The sequence below is a fragment of the Ischnura elegans genome, chromosome X (assembly GCF_921293095.1).
Source record: "Ischnura elegans chromosome X, ioIscEleg1.1, whole genome shotgun sequence".
In the NCBI taxonomy this organism is placed as follows: domain Eukaryota; kingdom Metazoa; phylum Arthropoda; class Insecta; order Odonata; family Coenagrionidae; genus Ischnura; species Ischnura elegans.
Window position 1 is genome coordinate 6,531,343 of NC_060259.1, and position 26,654 is coordinate 6,557,996.

Here is a 26,654-nt window from a genome sequence, read left to right on the forward strand (position 1 = left end):
TTTCCTTGAATCTGTGTTTTTTTTATTGTTTCTGCTTTATTTTGTAATATGTTTCATTGCTTGCCGTTCACTCCTTTATTCATTGTTGAAATTTACATATCATGTTCAAAATAGCTTGCCGTTTGTTAATTTTCCTTAATAAAAACATGTTAGGTAATTGCATTCAATGATTGTTTATTTGGCTTTTACGAAACGTGAGAACAAAAAGAGAACACATTTTAAGTTATTGTGGTACCGCGCTGTAGCGCGGACTATTGATACTTTTTTCCCTTGTGTGTGGCCTTCTAAATAAGGGTGCGTCTTATATGCCAGTGCGTCTTATATGCCGTCAAATACGGTAACACATAAACAAAAAAGAAGATTAGAGGCAAGCAATAATATTAATATGCGTAAAATGATAGAAACTTAGCGCAAGTTCACGTTTTATCACGAGAGCGTTTAAGATATTTGATTAGGCCACACTGCATTGCAATGTTTCCCCGAGGAACGAATTTGCGCTATATCGAAATTGTGCTTATCGAAATTGCACTATACGAGGCATGGGTGTATTTATATTTATGTATTGGTGACTGTTGAAGAAAATTTGATGAACATGAACTTATTGGTTGATTTTGTAATAAATGAGGGGTATGACTACACCTTTAGCAGGAAAACATTCTCATCAAAGATGCAATCAGTTTTGATAAGCAGCATATTTCATTGGTGACTCCTTTTCTTAGAAGATGATAAAGGTGGATTTTCCATCCAATCTTCATGCATTGCTCTGTTATTTCAATGTTTCTAATTTATTTTACAATGGGCTGTTTTGTTTACCGTATTATTATAAACTTCACAATTGTCTGACGTTTCGACAGCAAGTGATAATCTGAGCTATTGTTAAGGGTGATAATCAGTTGAATGCTTTCAATTGTTTGCACACTTATTGTGAAATCATTGTTGAAGTGTGTATTAAATGACTGAGCAAATGCTCTGCTTTGCCATATGTTGGTGAAATGTTTACATTCCAGTCTCGGTGAGATGACGGTGAGGAACGATCAAACTTTGTTGAAGACACAATTTTAATGAAAGAGGTATCTCATTATTCATTCACCATTTTGCTGAGAATGTAATTTACAAGCAAGTTATTGTAGTTGCTTGGATAATGTTTAAAACATCTCTCAAATTATTTCACATGGTCTATCGGCATCAACGTTGTGATGACTTGTATTTTGTGCATCATTTGTTAGTGCTTCAAACTAATCAGAACAGATGCTTTTTAGTGTGCTTCTGAGCTTCAAGGCTAGTTTTGAGTTCCTTAAATGTATACTTTCATGGAAAGTATGAATAGCAATAAAAATGATGGTACGTTAAAATCACCCATCCGACTCAGGGGGGGAGAGGGTGTGAGGCAATGGAGATGCTGTGCCAGCCAGCATTCCATTGGCCATAGGTTTAAATGGCCAAGTTCCAACTGATGATGGTCAATTATTAATTCATGTATCCCTCCATTCCCACTTTCATTCATCAATGTTGTTTTTATTTAAATTATATTATTGATTTTCAGAACTTCAGGGAAAGAAACTGGCCAATGCCGGTTCAAATTGGTATTGGTAAATTTCTATATGACATCATACTTCGAGAAATCAGGATTGATATAAATGTATCACGGCCCAGCAATAAAAAAAGGTAGGCTCTCAATCTCTTTTTTGTGAAACTAATAATTTTAGCATCAATTATTTGGCTAACATAAGTTATCCATGAATTGTAGGTACTACATTTATTGGAAGTTGGTTTTGAACAAGTCCTGAAATTCCTAGAAAATAGCTTGTTATGATTCAAACTCATTAGAATAGAATAGTTTATTTGCCCAAAAGATACAAATACCAAAGTGAGTACATAGGGCACGTCATGAAAAAAAATATATATGTATATGCTCAAATACAATCAATGTGTAGATGCCAGATATTCATTCACTGAGTAAAAACATTTATCTTGAAGATAAGAGCTAACTTTTTGTTTAAACACTGAAAATCTTTCTTCCTTTTTAATATTTAGTGGCAGGCCATTATATAACCTTACACACATTGCATGGGGCCCTTTCGAAGTTGCACTTAGATTTGACATTGAAACGTGCACATCATCACAACTCCTTGTCTTATATGAATGATAAAATTTATTAGTTTTAAAATCAGTAAGGTGTTTCTTAGTATACAGCACAGCATTATAAATATACACAGAATGAAAAGTTTGTATTCCCAGTCTCTGAAAAAGAGGTTTACAATGTGCCCTATAAGACTCGTTACACATGGACCTAATTAACTTGTTTTGAATTAAGAATATATTCTTTGCTCTAGAGGAATTTCCCCAGAGTATGATGCCATAAGAGATCTGGGAATAGAAGATACCGTAGTAGAGAGTTTTGAGCACATTTAGGCTGACAGTATGCTTCAAAACAGATAGAAGATAAAACACTTGAGTTCAACTTTTTGGACAATTTTGTGACATGTATATCCCATTTCAGGTGCTGATCCACATGAATTCCTAGGAATTTTAACTCTTCTACCACATTGAAGCATTATTTATAAAAAGCTGGGAGTGATTCACATGTCTGTTGCTCTTAGCTGAAAAGATTACAGCTTACGTTTTTTGACTGTTTATTACTAGATCATTTCCTCTGCACCAATTTAACATTTTTTGAAGTACCTGTTCACTAGAAACAATTAGATCATTCACAGTTTTACCAAGAGTTACAACACTTACATCATCGGCAAAGATTACACAATTTTTTTCAACAGCTGATACAAGATTCAAAGGTAGGTCCATGGAGAATACATTATATAGGAGATTAAAGAGACTGCCACTAGGTGTTGCCATGAGCATCCCGAGCTAACGAAGTGTTGCCAAATGTCGCAGTGTTGCCTATTCTGCAATGACGGGTCGCTGCATGGGGAAACATATAGTTTTAAAGGGCAATAGGACGGACAGAAAACTGAATTAACTTTACGACTTGACCATTACGCGTTAACAAATACATTTCAACGAATCACTGAACAAAAAATCGTCCTGTTGTCAATTTCCCGCTAACTCCATGACCAGCAGACGACGTACTCCGTAATATATACGACGCCTCTCACATGTCTGAACATCGCAACTTCTGGATTCCCCTACTCTAAGTATTGCGATGTATATCGGTAATTTTATCGGAGTATGACATTGACTTTAGTTGTCATAAGGCACAGCGAAGAAAACCACAGAATAATTTAGTGTAAATAAAGTATGACTTTTAGAAAGTAGGTATTTGCACGAGAGGGATCAGTGAAAGTTTAGAAATCGATCTTAAAAAAATACAAACACATTTCTCTTATCAACGGAAAGAGCGATTGGTACAGATAAAGCTCAAAACCCACTAAGCCCCGAACTCTTTTGATTTCAAAAGGAACGAGAAAAAAAAGGCACCGAACACAACCACAAACAACATTTCGGACGCGATGCATCATAAAGCGTTGAAGATATGGCAATTAATCTAACAATGCTCATTGCATTTGCAACGGATGTCACAGTGCAAGATTAAGAATGAAGAATGCTACTGAATAAAAAGCGCTACCCTATCTAACAGTTGTCCTTCACAGAATTGAAATTTGGCATTTTATTATGACTATAACACAAAACTCACCTGTGCATGGATTTGCAAATACTTGCCTCTGATGGGGTGGCACTCACATTAACTGTAACACACATTAGAAATCATGCAATTTGCAGCTGTTACGGGAAACGTGGACCGGATGTCATGTAGACTTAAATAATTATATCCCAATTATTGTTCACAATCACATCAAACAGAAATTTATTGCCAAAATTGTAACTTACATAGAAATGTAGTTTCAAATGTAAAACAGAAATCTCTTTCGTCCAATATCAAATTATAGCCATTCACTGTGTGAGTCACACACCACGTAAAATAACTTTCCTTTTATAAACAGTTTAAACTTAAGATGATTAAGCACAGCAAATAAATAATGAAACAACACTGAGAACAGTTGATACAAAAATTCAAGCCTTGTATCGTTGAAATCACTTGCACTACACTAGCCTAATTGCACTATGATAACACTGACTGCTCCAGAATAGCATTAATTGCACTTCACTTTCACTAATTTAACTTCGCTCCCACCAATTGCACTACTCCAGCGGCCGTTTCTGGCCCAGCATCCTTGCAATCGGAACAGCAAAACCACGGCAATACTCCACCTTAAAGGTAGAAAACAGATGATGTAAGAAAACCGATTTAAAGGATGAAACACACACTTGACAATACAACACACTATAAGAAATAGTTTAACACTCATTACAAATGTTAGAACATTTTTTGTTACCGATCAGTGAAAGTTTAGAACTCTATCATAAAAAAATACAAATATCTCTTATCAACGGAAAGAGTGATTTTATGTTTCAAACGGAAAGAGAACTCTCTTTATAAAACGAAAAGATATCAAATTAATTCGACGATGCCCTATTTTCACAACGCATTCACTGGCGCGGACATAAATTCGTAGGCATTGCGAAGAGGTTCCTATTCCGCCACTGCGTCAGCGCATCAATCCGCGAGACATATAATGCATCATCTAAATAGAAGCACATGGCAGATTAAATTGATCTCTTCACACATCAACAATACTGCCTTGAAGTCATTACACTACATCGATTTTCCCTTATTTAAATCCCACTTATTTAGAAGACAAATAGAAAGCTTTCAGTACAGAGAAGAACATGATGTATAAATGCCAATAAGGACGCCAAAATCGAGTCGCCCGCGATATCCCCACGATGTGTAAAAAAGGCGATTAATTGCTTACCGGACGGCTTTAAAATATTTTATTCGGATATAAACAGCAAACATGTGTATTCTAAAAACTTTGGATCTTATTTTTTAATGGTCTTTAGCCAACTTGCATATAGCTGGCACTTCCCGCCATTGCTGGCGGGAAGTAACAGCAGCACATTTTCCTCCCCAGTGCTCACTTTCCTCCCACGGCGAATGATAACCAATTGTTATCTCATCACAAGATATGTAGATTAACGTCTAATTACAGACAATTTAAAAAAATCGGCCAAAGTTGATCAATCCATCTTACCAACTAAACTGGTACTCACCGTAGCCACACCATGCCATAGCCTTGGACCTGCTTTCTTCCAGATATCCACCGAAGTGTTCACTTTTTGCATCTTCTTGTAAGCGGTCGTGCATCCCCACACATAACAAGTTCGAGAATTGCAAATATTTTCCAAAGAAAATCTCACAAATTGATGAATTCCGGAGCTCTGCACACAAGCGTCCATTGCCTAGCGTTGGAATGTAATGACTAAGCAACCCAGAGAATATTTTTGACGCGACAAGTGGCAAAGTGGGGAACTAATAGACGCGGGAGTCGGACCACAGCGCTTTCGGATTACAACGGGCAGCAAGACAACTAACCTGTGTAATGTATTAATCATGGGTAGGTCATTAATAAAAATTGGGAACAGAATAGGGCCTAAGACAGATCCTTGAGGAACACCTTTTAAAACTTCCTTTGAGGAAGATAGATATACATCTCCGTCTCGCTTAAAGGCCACCTTCTGATATCGTCCTGCTAAATAAGATCTCAGCCAGTTTAATGCAACTCCTCTTATACCTAACAGTTGACATTTAGAGAGTAGTTTTTCATGATTTATCATGTCAAATGCTTTACTAAGGTCAAAATGGATGCCCATAACTTTACATTTCTCATTTATATGGGGTATAATTTGGTCAACTGAATTGAATAACGCCTGTTCAGTTGACCTTCCCTTCCTGTAACCAAATTGATTGTCTGAGAGTAGGTTATTTTTTTCCAGGTATTCGACAAGCCTTCTACTGTAAACATATTCTAAAAATTTTCCAAAATGAGGGATAATAGAAATAGGCCTATAGTTACATAGTTCACTTCTGTCTTCTTTGTTTTTGTTCACTGGAACAACTTTGGTGACCTTAAGAGTTTCAGGATAAACACCTTCAGCTTAGGACTGATTAATCAGATTTAACAAAGGATTGATAATTAAGTCTCCATTCTGATAGATTATTTGCCCATACAAGCCATCTATATCAGTAGATTTTTTTCCTATGTTCGCTAAATGCTGCAGTAGTTCAGTTTTTTCACATGTTCTCAAGTAGAAAGACTTAGTGCATGACGTGATTACATTAGAGTGACAAGGTAAGGCAGATATAGTGTTATTTTGAACCGGCGTTTGTAAAAAAGCAGTGTTGAAGACATTTGTTATTTCAGCAGGGTCAGTAATAGTATTCTGAAATTCGTCTTTAATAAATTCAGGGCTTCCTACTAAGTTTAAACCTGTGCTACCTTTAATAATCTTCCACGCCTCTTTAGAGTAATTTGAAGAGTTTTTTATGTGCATATCATTGTACTCTTTTTTTGCTTTCTTAATACAATACTTGTAATGCTTTTTAAGGATATTATATTTGGAACGCAATAGATGGTCATTTGTAGACAATACTTGGAGTGACATGTTTTTTAAGTAGTTGGCCATACTTATGATCTCTGATGTTAACCATTTTTTTCTAAATGATCGTTTGGATCTCACTGGCTCTAGAGGAAATGCTAGATTGAAACAATGAATGAAAGTATCATAGAACTTGCAGAAATTTTCCTTAAACCCATTTGACCATTTTTCCTGGTTCCAATTTTGCTGAAGTAGTAACACACGAAAGTGATTCATATTAGTTTCACTTAAGAACCTCTGATATTTGTTTTTTTTAGGTATTGGATTATTAATTTGAATCGTGAAAGTAGTCATTATAGCCAGTTGGTCCGACAGTGCTGAATTAAAAACCATTGTGCTTACATGTGATTCACAGTGGTTTGAGAATACATTGTCAAGTAGCGTTTTAGATCTTTCCGTAATCCTAGTAGGGGTCTTCACAAAGGGTATCATATCATAACTGTGGAAGACTTGCCGAAGCTGAGTTTGATCATTGCCATCAATTAAAAGATTACAATTGAAGTCTCCAGTTAATATGATAGTAGGCCTTGTGGGGTGATCAGTTAATAAATACAACAGGCTATCAAGTCTCTCTATAAAGTTCCTAAAACAACCCATCGGCGACGGTTACACTACTAAAATTATAAAAATTTGATTATCAAATACATATTTAACAGCAGAGCACTCAAAGGTTAGTTCTTCATTGAAGATTTCCATCTTAAAGGGGACATTATGGTACGCTAACGGCGTTTTAACAAAAATTGCTACACCTCCGTGTATGCGAGTTTTTCTACAAAAAGCATCACCAATTTTGTACCCAGGTATTGTCACACAAACGTCTTTCATCCAACGTTCACATATACAAATGAAATCCGGGTTTTCTTGCATTGTCAAAGCTTCAAGTTCATTCAGTTTACCATTTAAACTTTGTATATTGTGGACAAGAACTTTAAACCGTTTCGTAATGAGGGAACATTGGACATCACTTTCTGATTTTTTTACATTACCGATATTCCTATTAAGATCCTCAGTAGCTGAAATCCCCGCTTGTCAGGACCTTGTTTCACTGCAGGCAGCAGCTTGATTCCTAGTGACAGGCCTACTACACACACTAGGAACACTGGGGCTTGCCACTGCAGAGGTATTAAGTGGCGTGTTCAAGGTTGCACTGACGTTAGGAGAGTTGAAAGGAATTCTAGGAGGATAAAAGTTACCAATAACAACATCTTTGGGCCACACAGCACTGTTTAGTACGTCATTCCGTAGGGTAACGGGAATATTTAATTTGAAAGAACTAAGCACGTCATTCGACTGCAATTGCTCACACGTGAAGTCGTTCACTGGGAATTTTACTGAAAGAAATTTCAGTATGTCATCAGGAGAAGTCCCTGGAGAAACATGTCCAATAAAAATATTCATACGACGAGGAACTCCAGCAAACAGGCAGTTCGTGCCTGCTATAGAGTTGTTGCCGACAACAACGTTCGCCCGCTTTCGCCTTTGTTTCTTGGAAGAAACTATATGAAAACCTTCGTCACTGATATTGTTTGCGTCGCTGTGCAAGGTGTTAGCATCGTCCCCGGTGTTTTTCGTGACAGCTTGGGATGATGATGCATCAAACGACACATTTACAGGTTCAGAAGATTCTCGAGCGTCTGTGGTAGACAACACACTTACAGGCACAGAAGATTCTTGAGCGTATGCGTTAGACGGGTAGGAGGTAACAGCATTAGCAAAGGTCACCCTTTTACCAGCTTTTGCAACAGTTTTGTGCTCTTTTGATCCAACCACATCTTTCAGAGAAGCCAATTCTGACTTAAGATGTTTGATGTCTTTGGCCATGAAGGCGAGAGAAAACGTGCTTAGGCGGCAACGAAAACATTTCCAAAAGAAGTAGTTAGCTTCGTTTAAGGCCTTGAAGTAGATTTCACTCAACTTAGAGCACTTAAGGTGGAAAACGATAGAGCAAAAACCGCGAGAAATAAAACTTTCGCTCAAATTAATTGAAGTTTGGCAGGAGCCACAGTTAGGCGAGTCTGTCGAGGACGCCATCTTGATTGGATGTGACTGGGTGTATCCATTATAGGTAAATTTACTGTGAAAATGGCTTCTTTTCCATTTATTATTGCACAAAAAGAAGAAATTTTGGCTTATTTACTCTCTTTTGCCTGTGCAGAAGTATATGCATCAATATTTCAATGTTAATTCAAGAAATGATTACTTTGGCATAATAAATATAGCTGATGCTTAGCAAAAATTCCTCATAATTGACAACAGCATAAAAAAAAAACATGATTCCATTTCTTAACACACTATTATTGATTGAAATATATGATAATGGATCATTAAATGCATTAAAATTCCAATTTTAATTTAAGAAATTACAAGTTGCTTCGTAAACACTTAATATTTCAGAAAATTATATCTCATCAACATCTTGTAAATATTTGTAAGTGTATTCCATCAATAACAGTGATATGCACTGAGTGGAATACTCCCTAGCATACGAGGGTGGTCTTTTTAAGTGTTGGGGATGAAGAAAACTCTTAGAGGTACAATATCCCAATTTTTTAAATTGTTTATCAAAGTACTCTCCACGATAGTCAATGCACTTTGGATGCATTCGATGGAATCATTCGTTGTAGTATTTATTCCATTCCGAAGTAGGGGTAGTCAAAATGGCTGTTTTGTGTCGACATCAACTGATTATTCAGTTGTCTGGAAGCACTTACCTCATAGCATATTCTTGATTCTGGGGAATGTGAAAAAATCTTTGGGGCTTAAGTCCGGCCTGTATGGAAGATGATCAAGAATTTTGACGTTTTGCTGTTCCAGAAACAACTTTGTGACTCGAGAGGTGTGTGAGCTTGCATTGTCATGATGGAGCGTAATGTGTCAATTTGGATTATCTTTCCGAAGCTCGGCGATCACTTCCGGCAAGCCAATGGCTGTATACCATTGAGCATTAACTGTTCTTTGATTTTAAAGAGCAATCGTCGCTACATGCTCTGATTTGGCTATGAACGAACCATTTTCTTGGAAACGCTGCAAGAGTGAACAACTTTTATCGGTTTGAGCTCACTTTGGAAGACCCATACTGAAGATTGGCGTTTTGATTCAGGCTCGTAACTATAGATCCATGATTCATCACTACTTATGATGTTATGAACGTGCTTTGATACCCCTGAGTTGAATCGTTGTAGAGTACTTCGACACCATTTGACTCGAGCTGCTTTCTGTTCATTTGTAAGGAGGTGCGGTATCCAGTGGGAAACCAATTTTTTAACACGTAACTCTCCATGTAAGATCTTTTGAACTGAGGTCCCTGAGATGTCCAATGATGCCTCAATCTCACAGTATGTAACATGACGATCTTCCATTATCGTGTGCATCCATTTTTTCTTGAGTAACGGCGGTTTTTGGTCGCCTTTCGTGTGGTTCGTCACTGAGGCTAGAGCGTCCTCGCTGAAACTCTGCATACCAGCAATAAACGGTTGTCTTTGATGGTGCTTCTTCACCAAAAACAGCAAATGTTCAGTAATGCATTTTTGTTGGGTGAGGCTTCATCGAAAGTTATAGAAAATAATGGTTCGGTACTGTTCATGACTTAATTCCATCTCTCACAGCGACTTGGGAACTTTGACATGCCACCGTTTTAAAATTTTCCGGCTGATCTTAATGATACTTTGTATGGGAATTAACCAACTCAAAAAGTTGTTTATAAACACCATTTATAGTTGCTAGGTGATAAGGAACTTTCTATTCCCGACACTTACAAGGCTGCCCTTGCATTGTCGGCCTTGCTGTCTGAAAACAGTTGATCGAGTGCCATGATATATTTATGTAGTCAATTGTTTTGCAACACACCGGTGGCAACCTAGCAATACTGTTGTAACTCTTGCCAATCATCTGGCATGTTAAAGGTCAGATAGGAAAAAAATGACAAAATGCTCAAATTGAACCTGTGAAGGGGAAATTCCATGGCTGAAGCTCTCACTCCTCTTGGAAATTATTAGTGCGCTTACAATGTGCTGAGAAATGCTCGCATACTTCTCTCCTAAAAACACTTGCTGAGCACGGGAGCAGTCAAGTAGCATACTCTTGGCCTACCCTGAGCAGGGTATTCAATCTAGCACTACTTGTGGGCTTTTGGACTACCTAGCAACACACAAATATCCTTCTAGACCTAGTATTTGAACTCTGGCCAAGAAGGTTTTCTGATCCTAGGGAAAATTTTGGCCGGAGTCCCTTTGAATGCACCAATTATTCCGTGAGAAAGTGGACAATCCCTCTTCTCTCAGAATTGCTGCTGAGCTCAGGAGGAGTGCAGTGAAGCTGAGCAGTGTTTGGTGAAGTATGCTAAATTATCCCGTGTAGGAAATAGATACAAAGGCATGCGCCCAACCATCTGATGCAGCACTATAATAAGGCAGTCCAGCATTATCTTGGCTTGTGCAAGATCTCAAAAACTGAGCCTGAGCTGATATGTGGTATGTTAAGACAGTGGTGAGGGTTTGCCATGTATAACTTCTTCAACAATTTTCGGAAGAAGGCACAAGAAGAAACCCTCTGAAAAAATGGATGATCACTGCAGAAACTTCATGTAATTCTTTGATCCATAGCACTACAATGTGGTAGACACTTAGGTTATCATTTTCATGTGCATCTAGCTTAGGAAATAAGTCAGAGTGGATGGTGATATCAATAATATACAGAGGAGACTGTGTTTTTTCATTTGCCTGTCCTAATGATGCCTTGGTGAAATCCATCTGTAATGAACAATCCTGAGGTGAAAGTTCAGCGTGTGTTTATCTGGGAAGTTATGCATTCTGGATACCATAAACTTAAAAATAGACTTGTTGTAGTGCTAGCGCAAACCTGAGTTCTCATTTTTGACAGATTATATTCCCTTTACTATGCTTCTCCCCGTGGGTCAACCAACGCAAAAAAATCACACACAATGTGAAGGTTCCTGGCTTATCATTGTCCAAGGAAAATGATTCTCACAGTATTGCTTTGTGGTGTGTGGATCAGTATTCAAAATGTCTGGAGAACTCAATGCAGCTCAACTTGGCTTGTATGCTCAGTTTTGATGAGGCCGAAAAATTGCATTTACCGTATAAGCGCATGTAAGAGATGCACCTTTTTTCCCAGAAATTGCAGCCAAAAATGGGGGTGCACCTCTTACACAAACTCCCTTTCCCTGGTCACAAGCCCAAGAGGAACTGAGTGACCTTGGTTTTCAGCATGAGTCAGTCATCTAAAAACCAAGGTCAAAAACAAGCAGAAGGTAGGGGAGCTCCCTTAGTGACGTATTTTTACAATGCTCCTGCTTGTGTTTCTTACTTGTAAGCATCGTGCCGTCACGTCGGTACCTCTGATGTGAACATGGAAAAGATCGCGTGGGGTATTTCGCTCTGGAGGGCATGCTGAATTTACTGCTACGTGCTATGAGTGGGCATACCGCGGCATTTATACTGTATATAGTAATCGCTTATCAAACGTAGAGAAACGCGCAGTTTTGAAGGACAATTCCTGGTCAATAGTCAACATCTGTCTTGCCGAATAATTTCAATTACGCTAAGGGCCTGATTTTTCAAAAATCATCTTCAGATGCTATTATAAGGGTTATTGCAATTTAAAATTATATTGGTGGCAAAAATGCTGCTTAAAAAATTCAAATGAGTATCTACATTGTTTGACTAAAAGGCAGATAGAAGAAATCAGAAATGCTTTAAGTAAAGAGCGCTGAAAGAGAGGTAGAGGGGAAGGAGCGTGCTCCCTCCGCCTTTCACGCAATGAGACTACGGGCGAAGGAGCAAGGGAAGAACACGTCCGATCTTGCATGTGACGTCGTTGCCTTCAAAGCGAAGGGGTGAAGACGCAGGAATGTGATATATGCAGTTTGCGTCGCCTAAAGTTTCCAGTCCGTCTCGTCTTGTTTGAATGCGCTCTTGCTACGCTTGTTTCTTCCGAAACTGTGCTGTTTGGACTATTTTGAATATTAGTAGCCTTGTTGTAACTATAAATCTTTGTGTCAATAAATTCGAGCTTAAAAACTTAAATGCTGTCAGGTATGCATTGTGTTAGGTCTCATTCTTTTTTGAACCTCATGCGTGTCATGCAATCAATAATTGCTGAAAGCTATCGAGATATTTTTGAGCTCAGTAGGTGACTCACCCAGAATTTGGCCTCTAGGAACTGGGAGAATTGAAGCTGGGAGACAGAACAAGGTCAGTTGGTGAGACGGGGAGGGATGAAACAAGTTTCGATTGTTCCTGTGTAACTTGATATTTTCCTTTGAGGCAAGTGATGGCCTGTGGATTCTCGGAAAGGAAAAAAAACGTCACAGGCATGGGCTGATGGAGGGTCGCCCCAATTGTTGTCAAATCTCTTGGGAAGATTCACGCTATGTGCCTGTTGTGTTTTGCCTTAAAATTTTCCACGGCTGATATTCTATTGCAACACTCCTATGAGAGCTTTAAAAAAAATGTTCGTGGGTAGGACAAGCATCGTAGTGCAACGGCGTATGCGAAGAGAGGATCGGGACTCTTTCTACTCCCTCTTATGGGAGGTTGCATTCACAAAAGCATTGATTGAAAAATTTCTGATTCAGATTCAATTTCCTCGACGAATTTGGATCCGAAATACATTAAGGTGAAGAAGGGCATTATTTGTGGATATTTAGATCTGAGGTATCCGATCCAGCCCTCCCTAGTAAGCATCAGAAGGTTAAGACAACAAGTGAATACCTACTCATCTCCAAGCACCATACATATCGTGTAAGTTTAGCTGAAAAACGCCGCGTGAATTATTATTATTGAAAGTGGAAATTATGATGACTGTCGAAAGTCCAGGCATAAGTCTGCAACACCGTGCAATAGGATAAAAAAAAATGCCGAAACGTTTTTTTTCTTTAGCTCTGATGCTCAAAATGGGGGTGTGCCTCTTACACATGCTTATATGGTAATTAAGGTATAAATCCAAGAAATTAATTTTAGGTTTTGTCTTTGTTTCTTATTTCCTTACACAAGCAGTTGCATCAGTATGACTTGGGTTTCTAAAAGTTATTTTTTTTACTGTAATAAAATCACTTGGATGTGATTTTTTTTTTATTCTTTTGATTCACACTTAGGAAACACCATGTAGGAAGATTTGAGGAGAGTAGAATGATTTCTAGCATTGGTTAAAAAATACAAGGAAACTTTTATGCAATGGCACACTTGGTACACCAGCTTAACCCCTCAAGGGTTCAGAAATGTTTTCCTGAATGGTGTTGTGGAATTCATTTTATTTAACTGCCTCACGGCCGTGGGACATTCATTGAATTACATATTTTTAATAGTGACTGTATTAATTTACTCTTCAAATCATACATATATCTTAAGTATGCCTTGCAATTCCTTTGAAAATGGCCAACATGTGCAATATTGAATAAAGGGTGTCGTTGTTGATTGACATGATTTTGCTTGAATGCCTCCATAGCCATCCACTGCCTGCCTTCTACACGCTCTTCCGCTCGCAGCAGCAGGGGAAAATGGTGAAAGAAGAAGTGAAGCCTCATCCAGTGTTGGCCCGTCTCTTTCGTGGTGCTGCAAGCGATACCCTTAAGTTTCCTGCTAAATGCGTGCCCATGCTCTGCCCTCCAACGCCATGGACCACTGTCACGTCAGGGGCTTATTTATTAACAAAGGTGGATGTTATCAGGTGAGCTGGGCTTGGCTGTAGAATTGGTATTGCAATAACCTTATTTTGTGCTTTCTGATTGATATATGCGGTAGAGTAACCACTGTCTCATGTGGAAGTGAGCCTGTATATGTTATTTTGGTCAATTTCATTGGAATATAATTTAGATAACTTTATGTATTCATCGAACGTTAATTTTGTTAAATTGCCATTAGTTATTTTTTTTTACCTCAATGCTGTGCCACCCATCTGTACTGTGAAACGGGTCATGCATCTCATGAGAGCACTCGCACCTGAATTGATTGTGCCATGCCACATTTGAAGGGCATTCATTTGTGCAAGACATGTGATTTGAAAAATTGATGGCCTCTCATGACCCAGCCATGAATTGACCTGCTGATTATTTGTGAACATATTGCTACACTTTTTGCTAATCCATTTACCAGCAGTATGTTATTTTTATTTTGTTTAATATAGCTTAATATTAACATCTGTATTTTATTTTTTATTATACTTTTAGTACATTGATTTAATATGGTTACTTAACTCCAAGAATGTCATAAATATGTGCAAGGGTGGAATCAGCATGAAATTTGGGGGGTCATGACCTGGGTTCAGGGAGTATGGAATATAAAGAGAGTTTTCCCTTGTAAATTTTTAAAAATTACCCATTTAAAGAACGCATTTTGGAGCCTAAAATTCATTTTTATTCTTAACAACAGATGAAATTTAACAATTTTAGACATTTAAGGATAAAATTAAAATTGTTTTATAAAATTGGGGTAGGGGCCATCACCCGTAAATTTACCACTGAGTATGTGTAAATGATGTTGCTCTCTCCTTGGGATAGTGTTAGAGTTCTTAAATATGAAGCATTCACAAATAAGCTGATAAGTAAGCAATTCAGTGCTGCTGTCCCACACAGAAGAATCTCACCACCAGAGAGCCAAAAATTTCACTCCACTTGAAGACAAATGGGCATTGCCACTTACCATACCGCTGTGGAGGACAACAAACACGTTAGTGTGTGAGGGAGGACTTTCCAGCAGGTCAGAAAGTGTTTTGAAGCCCATTGAGGAAGATGTTTTGGCCTGTGATTTGTTGGATGGAGTGTACTTGAGTCTGTCCCCTGTGTAAGCGAGTTTTATTTATGGGACCGAGTTACAAAGTATCTGAAGCCGTCCTTTTGTCTGCATTGGGTGTATATCTCTGAGCAGAACATGCCAGAATACGAAGCCATTTTTCTATAACAATAATATATAATTGCCTTTTATAAAATCTTAAACTACCCACTATAAGTTTATGTATTAGATTGTTGTTTTTTTGCGAATCCCACTGAATGTGGTGAGCCGAAAAAGGCTTTGAAGCATTAGCAAAACAGTGCTCATAACCAGAGACACCTTTGCACTCCCTTTGCTAAATTCCCTTCACCAGTAGAAACTCTCTATGACTCTATGCAAGGATGGATGGAGGCCCTCACTTGATGCTCAGTGTTTTCTGTCCTCCAATTTTTGGCCCTCTGGTGGGGAGATTTATCTGCGTGGTAGTGTACACGAATAACCATTTTTGAACAGAAGATTCAGAATTATTTGGATGTAACACACTAAGAATATAGGAGTATGCTTGTACACAAGGCTTGCTGTCCATAACTCTTCAGTATTCCCATTATGAGTTATTCTAAACGTTTTGTCATGTTTGTCATCTTACAGTCTTGAAATTAGGATAAAGAATCCAATTGTATTATCAGATTTACAAACAAGGGAAATTCAGGTGTGTCTTAATTCAACCTTGAAGTGAATTGGTATTCATTCTTACTTAAATAACACTGGACGGCTTGAAAATCGGCCCTGACACCATTTTCTTTGATTCTCTTGTAAAATGACCTCCTAAATCCGAGTATGAACTCCGTTTTCTCCCATCACTGACCATTTTCGGGGGAGCTCCCCCCCCCCACCAATTTTCATCACTTTTCGGTCATTTGGAGGAATTAAAAGGATTATTTTAGCATTTAAATTTTTTCTAGGGGTTTTTAGGGGAGCAAATTCAAAAAAAATTAATATTTATGGTAAAGAGGTAGATTTAGAGGGAATTAGTCTCCGTAAATTGTGTAAAAACGCATTAAAAATGATCAATTTTGCATTTTTTTCGCAAATTTTCACGTATTTAAAAAATATTTCCAGCTTCCATTTCCACATCATCCTTCCCCGAATGATAAAAATGTATAACAACTAGAAACATAAGTAATAATAAAAATATTTTGCTGCATAGCATAGCAACAACAATTGAAAAATATAGCAATGGCTCGGAAGATTCACTTTACTACGATGGCCTCTCCCGCCTGTCCTGCTCAGGCTTGGACTCCGCTCGGGGCTCCCACTCAGCAATTCTCCTTCTTTCACAGCTAAAATAGGAAAAGTAATACTTTGTAATTCCACGAAAAATATAAGATTGAGATTTTTATACTCTCATTGGAGTTAAAAAATATTCTTTCTCCTTAATCATGGAGTTCCACAAAGTATCAGCCTCTCAAATCAAGCATGTATATTGAAGTTGTCGTCATTTCACTCAGTATACCTCTAATGATTGCAGAGTCAACTCTTTCGGTGTTCTGGGCAAGGGTCCTTTTTTCAAAGTAGTTTAAATGGTGCAAAACAATAAAAGTTGTTGTACTCCGGCTTTTTCCCAGTGAACGTAAGTATGTGGGCTTGAGTTGTGATTATTACCGTGATTTAATTTGTAATTATGTTACGCGTGTGTAATAATCGTCCTCATCGGTTCAGCTATGTTTGCGATGAATTGACTTAAACATCTGAAAAATAACGTCTTTCTTTAATTCTTAAAACTGCATATAAATTTTACTCTGACTGCCAAATTGGTGGTCAGGGCTAGGATTAAGCTCCAAGTGCTTGCTTTACCACTTGTTACAGTAATTTGACGAAATACTTGGTCAAACTACTATTGCTGCTTCTGAACTGCTTCCTTTGTGAATACAACAGCCGTGCCTGAGAAAAACATTACATCTCACGGAACTGGCCCCTGCGAGAAAGCTTCACTCATGGTTATAAAAATGTCGCTCATGCTTCCCTGGTTCCGACAGAAAATGTTCACTTGCCACCATTGCACATCAAACTAGGACAGATGAAATATTTTGTGAAAGCAATCGACAAGACAGGAGCTGAATTTCAATTTTTACCTTAAAGTCCTCGTTTTAGTGAGGCTAAAACCAAGGAAGAAATTCGTGGGCCCCCAGAATAGGAAACTTTTCCAATATTCAACATTTATGAAACCTGTGAATCGGAAAGAAAATTGAGCTCGCCTTGGATTCTGAAACGTGTGTTAGAACTTTTTGGGTGACAATGAAGTGATGATTATGTCACCCATGTCGAGGAATTGCTGTCAGCGTATTAGGCCATGGGGTTTAACATATCACTAAAAATGCATTTCCTTCATTCACACCTGGAACTTTTCATAGTATATTTTGGAGCAGTTTCAAATTAACATTGGGAACGGTTCCATGAAGATATCACCAAAGGAGATGAGATTTTCAGAGAAGTTGAATGCAGGCATGTTGGTATGTATATTAGGCCTACTGCTGATTTTTGTATGAGAAACTTCTACCTCAGTGTATAAAGGGAAACCAAATACCAAATTACTTTTGTTATTCACCGTTCTTCACATTTGTTATTTTTCTCTTGGTTGATGCGTGTGTGGTATTGAGGGCGCCAGCGTGGTAGCGTAGCTTCTGAACTGTTGGCACAAATTTTCATTCATCATTCTGGGATGTGTCGGGTTGGGGAAGATGAAATGGATGAAAAGCTGAAAAATGAAGGAAATAAGTGTAAACATTGCAAAAAAAAAGGTTGATAATTTTTAATGCGTTTTTTTAATTATTAACGGAAACTAATCCCCGCAAATCTACAGCCTTATCATAAATTATCATGTTTTAGAACGTTTCACCTCTCAAAAACCTAATAAGAAATATAAATGTTAATATAATCCTTTTCATTCCTACTAGTTATTGCAAAAGTGATGAAAATCAGATGGGGGGCTGCCCCCCGAAAGAGAGATGGTGGGAGATGGAGGAAAACGGATGTCATATTCGGATTCAGAAGGTCATTTAATGGTGCCAGGGCTCGAGAAAAAAGTATTTTTTGCCGTCCAGTGTAATTAATTAATGCAGTGTATGCAAGTCATACATATGTGAAGTGTAAAAAGATTATGTCCAATATACGTTTTCATAACACCTATGCATTGAATATAATTAATCATGAAACACACTCCAGACTTCCTCAGCAGGCTTTGTTGCAGTGGAATCGTTTGGCTAACTGTCCTACCCAACAGCTGTATCCTGCTCTTGACTCACTGAATCAACTTGGAGCTGTGCCGTGGCAAGTTAATAAACGAGTGAGTACTTTTGAAATATTTCTTTCAAGTTCCATGGCATTACTTAACATAATCCATTGTGAAAGGGAAAAATCTTGTTGTTCATAGCAGTGGCAAAGTGTGGCGTTCAATCTTAATCACTGCATGTGTGGCAGGTGGCCCATTTTCAGTGTCCCTTTTCTTCATGAAATTTAAACTTTGTGAATTAGACATCTTTAAAAATGTAAGGTCCTACCCTATGTTACATAATTATGGGCAACATTTAAGAAGAAAAGGTAAACAAAAATGCTAGGTTGAAAGAGACGGACATATCCTGTTGCTCAGTCAATCTATAACACAAAAATTACAAGCTAGGAAGAAATATGCAACACTCAGCAACAATCATTTTCATGCCAATTGCTTAATATACAAGAAGTTGAATTGTGCTTGGTCCAACATGAATCTCCATTATTGCTATCTATTGGTATTAAAAGTTTAGACAAAAACAGTTCATTACCGTATATCTCCGAATATAGTCCCCGCTTTTTTTCCAAAAATGGCCGAGGAAAAGTAAGGGAGGGGGACTATAATCGAGTGTAATCCAGTTTAGCATACTAAAGGTGACCATCAAGTTATAAATAACGGCATAATGGCTAATGTTCTCGTAGTCTTTCTATTTGAGTATATTTATGAGGATTATAATCGGAGATATGAGTAAATACTAGAGGTGTGCGAATAGTATCCGCAAATACCTCGAATAATAGAAAGTATTCGATATTCGAGATCTCGAATAGTTATGCCATAGGTACCGTCTCGAATACCTCAAATACTTGGAATTTCGCATCATACACTGTCGCTCGCACGTCATTGGTAGTTGACTCGGAAAAATGAGAACTCTAGTCGTTTAGTGCATGCAGCGCCGTTTTAGGCAAGCTGACGCACTACATCAAATTAGCGGGTTAGAGTGGTGAAAAGAGTTCAACGTGGGGAACCGAAATTGATCGGGTGAAAAAATCCGAAAATCCCAGGAGTACCTCAGTGCCGTGGGATAGCAACATTGGCGTATTTCCCACGATCCGCTATCCCCTCAATTCAGCATTCACCCCACCCCATCTGAAGATTTCCTCTTCTCCCAAATCAAACAAAAGGTCCCAGCTCGTGCAGGGATCGTGTTACGAAGACCTTAGCTTCGAAAAAATATCAAGTTACCGGAAAATAATAAAATCGTGTTTCACCCTTCACTCTTTCTCCCCCACAGACCATTTTCCCGCATTTTGTGGCTAAACGGTGGCAGATACGTCAAAATGCACGAAATTTTTGTACTGAAAGGGCAGTAACTCTGCAAAATCTATAGGAAATGACCATAAAATATTATATTTTTCGAATTTTGACCCTCCCCCCCTAAATTGCATTTGAGCGAGGGTCAGGGGTTCACGTACAGGTCTCAAATTTTTCAGGCCTTATTTTTGATCGGTCCCACAACTTTTTTTCATTGGGCCAGATGGATTTGAAAATAATCGATTTTTGCGATCCGCCCTAGTGTTTACCATGTGTCCATCTTGGCTAATAACGACAGACACTTATTTTGAATCTTCCCCAGGAGATGAAACTACCATAGGGAGGAACTCAGTGCCGTGGGATAGTGACATTGACGCATTTCCTACGATCTGCTATCCCCCTCCATTCAGCATTCGCCTCAACCACTCTGACGATTTCCTCTTCTCCGAAATCAAACAATAGATCCAAGCTCGCACAGGGATCGTATTACGAAGACCTTAGCTTCCAAAAAAATATCAAGAACGAGAAAGAGAACAATAAAAACGTGTCCCCCCCCTCTACTCACCCACTGGCCTTTTTCTGCTTACCTGCTTCGAAGTTCCCCATTTCTGGAGGTTAACTGCTGCATGAGTCATGTACTAGCCCAAAAGTTGTCTAACAATGACTTTCGGCAATTGATTTTACACTTTTATTGGATTGAAATATTAGTAAAATGCGCATAGTTTAAGAAAGAATAAGACGAAACACAATATATTTCTGACTTTATTTAAGCATTTTACGCAGGAAAATAAATGCTGGAAAGACGAAGAAATACGACGGAGGCTTAGCATTTTGGCGTAATGCTCAAATAGGGTGCTTCCCTATTATTTTTTTATTGCCTGAATCGAAATATTAATACTCCTGGAGTACGTATTTAACGCTTTAAGATTTTTATAAGGCAATATCTATTTTTCGCGATTAAATTAAAAGTGAAAATTTTCAAGCGCGCGAAAACACGACGGGTAAGTATGAATGCCGGGAAAAACTCCACGTGACTTCGTTCTGCTTCTCGCTGCCGCAAGTGAGGTGACCTTGGGGTGAGGCTCTGAGCGCTAATACGACGCAGGATGCCAGCAGGTAGCCGAGTATAGGGGTGCCGACTTACGAAAAATATTGGGGGGGGGCCGAACCGGGAACCCTGCCTCGGTAAATTTTATAAGTAGTGAGTTTAAAGTTTTTTAAGCATTTTTGAAGAGTCATATGATCAACATTAGAACCCTGTTCACTGGAATCTCGATATCTTGACACTTCGGGGAAAATCAACAAGCCTGACACATTTTTTCCTCACATCTGTAACGAATATTTGGGGGGGCTTGGGCCCCCTCAGGCCCCTTGGAGTCGGCGCTACTGGCCCATGCTAGCTGGTAGTGCTTGGCTTAAATAAGGATTATTAATACCTTATCAAACGAAGAAAACTTTCCGCCCTTAGCCAGTTTTAATAAGTGATTATTAAGACATGTTTCCCTGAGCTCTGTGCCTCATGCATGCATTGGTAACCTCAGACGATGTAAAACTCCTATCCTCTCGTGTAGAAAGTAGGTTCCTGTGATGTCACGTGGAGTGGCATCGCATGGGCGCCAATCTGACCCAAATGAGGATAAAATTGACCATTGCCATTCGTCTAACCCGGTATTTCTAAAACAAAATAATTTGTATATTATGAATACACTAATGGTGGGTAACGAATCGCAATCAATGCCTTTCGTTTTCTTTGATGAAGGAAACCACCCTATTGTTATGAGGTATATTATGATATGTACAATATAAATTCATCATGGTAGGTAAAGAATCACAATTAATGCCTTTCGTTTTCTTTAATGAAGGAAACTACCCTATTGTTTACATAAAATTAAAATATTCCATTAATCAGCTAAATTCCTGTTTGAATCCTTTAAAGGCAATCACAATTACTCGCCAAAATCTTGGGTTTCCTGCTGCATATGCGATCTAGTCAAACATTCTCACATTCATTGTTTAGTATTCGAGGTATTCGAATATTCGAGCAAAGATTAGACATTCGAATTCGGTATTCAAATTCAAGAAATCTACTATTCGACCCATCCCTAGTAAATACTGCCACGTTTTACTGCAAATTAAGACAATTTTTACCACAAATGTTGTAAAGATACGATTCTTCCGATTCAAATAGTATATCAAATATGCGTTTTCACGGAATCCATCGGGTAGCCGTTAATTTTTCTTGGAAAAGTATTGTTAGAATAATTCAATCGACACTGATCACTTAATGACGCAAAATAATAAATAATTAAAATCAAAGCTAAACACACACTATCATTAAGTTAATCGAACACAAGACTTGAATCAATAGTATATGTACCCGTCGCTCATTTAATAGTTACACGATTTTAATCATTGCGAAAAATAAACAGATAAAGTGAACCTTTCGTGACGATTTAGCATTTCATTGCGTCCGTAGCTACTATAAGTCTATGTGCCCGTGTGGTTCGTGTTAACAACCACTGCCTTTACCGCCTTCACAGAACAAGAATGCGCAATGGGTGATGCATTTGTTTCTGAAAAGGCGCAATAATCGATGGCTTTAAACCAGAAGCGCCAGCATTACTGCATTTGATCGAAATCCAGTGACTCAGTATCGAAAGTGTGATCAATATATTGAGGAACATCTTCAATTCGCCGTAGGATCGATAAATTACGTCACATAATGTTTCCCAATTATTTCCGCGATATTTTCTTTATTAAAAATAATTTTACGTTCAACAGTGAGGTAATGGATCAAGTAGAAAGATGAGGATCAATCCTGTGGCAGATTAGAAGCCATCAAAGATGGAGTTTTGATGCCAATTTAAAAATAGCCGTTGCAGAATACACCGTAAATCATAGTATTCATATGGCGGCTAAAAAATTTGGCGTGGAAAGAAAGTCGGTGCGACTTTGGAAAGAGAAGTTACCTCGCTTGCAAAGCGCTAATACATCGCAGAAGTCATTTAGGGGGTCTGGATGCGGTAGATTCAGAGGAAAATATCGTTGAATTTGTGCACAAATGCAGAGCAGAAGCTCTTTGTGTAACTTATGCAATGATTCGCGACGAGGCATTGAAAATTGATATCATATTTTTCCAGTTTTAATGTTTGTTGAAAAAAGTTCATTTCTTAATTTTATTACTTTGATATTTGTAAGTCCTGTAGTTTAATTATTTTGCTTAGCAGGCATTTGATGGCAATATTTTTATAATATTTATAATTTATTTAACACAATTTTATTTAGATTTCCTAAACTCTTCTAGTCACTTGGATTTGTGATGACTTGATGAGTGTGTTTCACTGGAACTAAGGAAGTTTCAGGGCCAAATGCAATACTGTTTCTGGGCTTTAAGTTAAAGCTTATATATTGACATTGTCTTTAGCCATTTGGAAATCAAAAATATTAATAATTTGTGAATGTTTAAAAAAATACAATAGCCTTGGATACTTAAAAAATTTTCTCATTTCTTCATTACATCAGGTGAAGGAACTATAAATTACTAATACATGCAATGGATCACATGTTTAAGGTATAGTTATTTTGTTGTGATGGAAAATATGTGAACAGATTTGTTCTTCATCTTCACAGAAAAAAATAGTTTTTATCGACTCTAGAATCTTAACTTGCTAACCACAGAAAAATTGCCTTCCTTTGCATTTTAAAATTTTTCCCAAAACTGAGGTCTCAAAATTAGGGGGGGGACTATATTCGGAGATATACGGTAGTTTAGGAGCAAAGGAATGATGAATAAAGATATTAGCAGGATAACAAAAGAGGTGTTCAAGAAAAAATATTCTATTCAGAGATAGAGCAGCATTGACGCTTATGGTTTGGAGACAAATGCTAGCTTCTTGGATACCACTTGATGTAATGAATTGCCTTTGGTTTTTAGGTTATATGGTGAGGCAGAGCAAGGAGTAACTCATGCACACTCATGGCTCTCTTGCTATTGTACCAAAGGAAACTCAAAAATGAGTGACTCCTTTTATGAGGTAACTAATTCCACACTGTGCCATTTAGTCCATCCAGTTATGGACACTTCCACCTGCCGTACGCTGACCAAAGAGTCACCAGAAAGTTACACGATACGATGCCATAGCACAGCGGAGTGGAGTGCGGGAATATTAATGAGCTGCAGTTGTGTACTTTACAGAAATGATTTTGCCTACATGCCCTCGCACCTGGCTCTGTCCCTTTGCATCACGTAGCCTCCCTGATCGATTGGCGGTAACATCTGAATTGTGAATCCCATCTGCTTGAAATTACTAGGCCTATTTTCAGTAGAAATAATAATACAGGGTGAAAGCCATTCCGTTGCATATGAGTGATAATATCAAGTATTCTCTATGTGTATGTTTTTTACCTTTATTTTCCTTTTCTTGCACTAAAGTCATTTTATAAAATTTGGTATTTGTGAAGAATGCCAACTTAAGTGACGTAAGTAACAATTGCATGGAAGTAAAGAAATAGATCTGTCAACTTGTATATGACAGCTGTCTTTAGTCATAGCTATTTTGACTTCTTCATTGCAGAAATATGCAAGATGAATACTAGGCAGCGTTTGTTTTATTTTTCTACCAAATGAAAATTCCATTTATTTCCTATGAAATGGCGTAACTTTTCATGCTAGTGAAATGATATGATAAAAAAAATTGTTGTTCCAACCTACAAGATATTTGTGGCTAATTTTCAAATAACACTCCCCTTAACGGGAGGGAAGAAATCTAACTTAATTGTTATCAAAATCTCATGAACTTGCACAAAAATTACCACAGGATTTACTAGAGCCCGCTTTAAGTTTTGACAATAATTGTGCAAGTTTTACAGAGGATTTGATGTATTTTTACTAAGCATAGTTAGCTTTTAATTACAATAATAGTGTATGAATCATTAGTCAGATGAAAGCATTCATGAAAACCATTCTTCACTTACTGATAGATTTTGCGAATCATTGAGTGACATGTGCACTGCTGTGTCTCATGAATAGGGACATGCAAAAGGTGGGTTTATTTTATAGCCAAAAGTGATGTTATTATTTTACAAAAGCGATGTTATATTGCCCTGAAATCGGTGTTATTTTAATGGCAAAATAATTGATGTTGATTGAGAGCCATCCTTCCAGTGGCCCACCCATTGACCTAAATTTAGGATATTATTGACCAGGAATAATTTAAGCAGTAATATACATAGAGTTTTGACTGAATTCACCTATTTTACATATTTATCCTTTGCTTACATAGCTTAGATAGAAGAGAAATTACTTTTGAATGTCTGTAATGAAATATTGCTATTGTGATCAAGTTGTGTTCTTTTGGATTTGTTATCTTATCTGTTAACACAGTGCTATAGCAGGAAAAAAATCATTCTAAGTCCACATTTGCAGAGGGAATCCAAATTGCTTAAAGGCACTTAGATGCAAACGATGTCTCAGACATTTGAGCTCCTGGATTGCTTTAATTATATCCACTGAACCCCGGGAATTTTGCTTTTGTTAATTTCTGTAATTCTCCCAACCCCAACATCAACGTTTCTGTCTCTATTGATTCCAGCCCATGAATTTTTTGTCTTTAAGTCAGGGTTCATGTCTGTGGACGGAACTTCTTGGGGATCAAAAACTGAGATCTTTTCAAATACCTATTTTTCTGCTTAGGTCTTCTACCGTAAGAGAACTAAGTTTGGTTGATGCCTTTTCAGCCATCTGCATACGTATTGATTTTACAGCAGCTGCTTTAGAGGTTGTCATTTTATGCAGATGTAATAAGTGGTTTTATCAAAAAAGTAATCTTATGAATATTCTTGAGGCTCATTAGCATTTTTAACCCTTTCAAAACAGTGGAGTTCTCTCCTTAGCATGAATGCAGGACTGCGCCCCAAGAGACTCTTCGGTCTTCCCCGTATGGAGCATTTACGTTAGATATTTGTTAAGAAGGATCCTGCAGATAATCACACACTCTCAACACCAACCTCTTTTGATCTTTCCTAGTGGGGATTTCGCATTATCTTGGGCTCCAAGGGTAGTTGGTCTCCCTCCTTTCGCGGTTTATAACCCTACCAGCGGCATTGGTTCACTGTCAACTCATGCTTTGCTTATATGAATTAGCTACATGGATAGTTGTTGCTTGCACGTAAATTGCAGACTTCCAATTGAATTCCTCGTTTTATTCTGAGAATTTTAAAATTTTGAATGAAGCTCTACTGTCAGCATTAACGAATTTAATGCATTAACAATATCCATGTTGATTTTTATACTAAAATCGAGATATATGTTAAGATTTATGGTAGAATTACGTTTGAAAATAGTTAATGCTGCTCAAAAGACAAAGAATTCAATTCTTAGTGTATATTTTTTGAGAAAGAAGAATATATTTATTTCGTATACTAACTGAATGAACAATTGTATGACTGCGGTCCCTTGCCACAAAGAGGGGAAATATGAGACGAGGGTCTAGGTTCATGCTCCCGGATTTTGGCAGTTACGAACTGTGTTGGTTCCCGAAACTAAGACTTTGCGAACCCACGAATGTCATAAAAGGAGGAGAGCAAGGAAAAGTGTATTTTCGGCATTTGCTCGCCTGCGTGGGAAAATCTCAGATGAAAATATTTGCCTTTCGTCTCCCGGGTCAAGAAACGTCCTGCCGCATATTTTCGTCATTAGCAGCGAAAGGTTTAACTCTTTATAGAATGTGTGTGCATTAGGATAGTTTGAACCCTCCAGCAATTTTATTAAGTCAACCATCAGATTCCCATGGCATTTTGGCTACTTTGTAGACATCGCGTGAACACGGTTTAGA

The 26,654-nt window shown here is 37.9% G+C and overlaps 1 protein-coding gene across 4 annotated transcripts in view; it reads left to right on the forward strand.

Annotated features, from left to right (window-relative positions):
* LOC124171687 (DNA-directed RNA polymerase, mitochondrial-like) overlaps positions 1-26,654 on the forward strand; it is a 343,150-nt gene that overhangs the window by 161,715 nt on the left and 154,781 nt on the right. For all 4 annotated transcript variants that reach the window (XM_046550928.1, XM_046550930.1, XM_046550929.1 and 1 more), the window contains 3 exons: positions 1,544-1,665; positions 13,981-14,202; positions 18,465-18,585. In XM_046550928.1, coding sequence (XP_046406884.1) covers positions 1,544-1,665; positions 13,981-14,202; positions 18,465-18,585 — 465 coding nt within the window. The remainder of the gene's footprint in view (positions 1-1,543; positions 1,666-13,980; positions 14,203-18,464; positions 18,586-26,654) is intronic.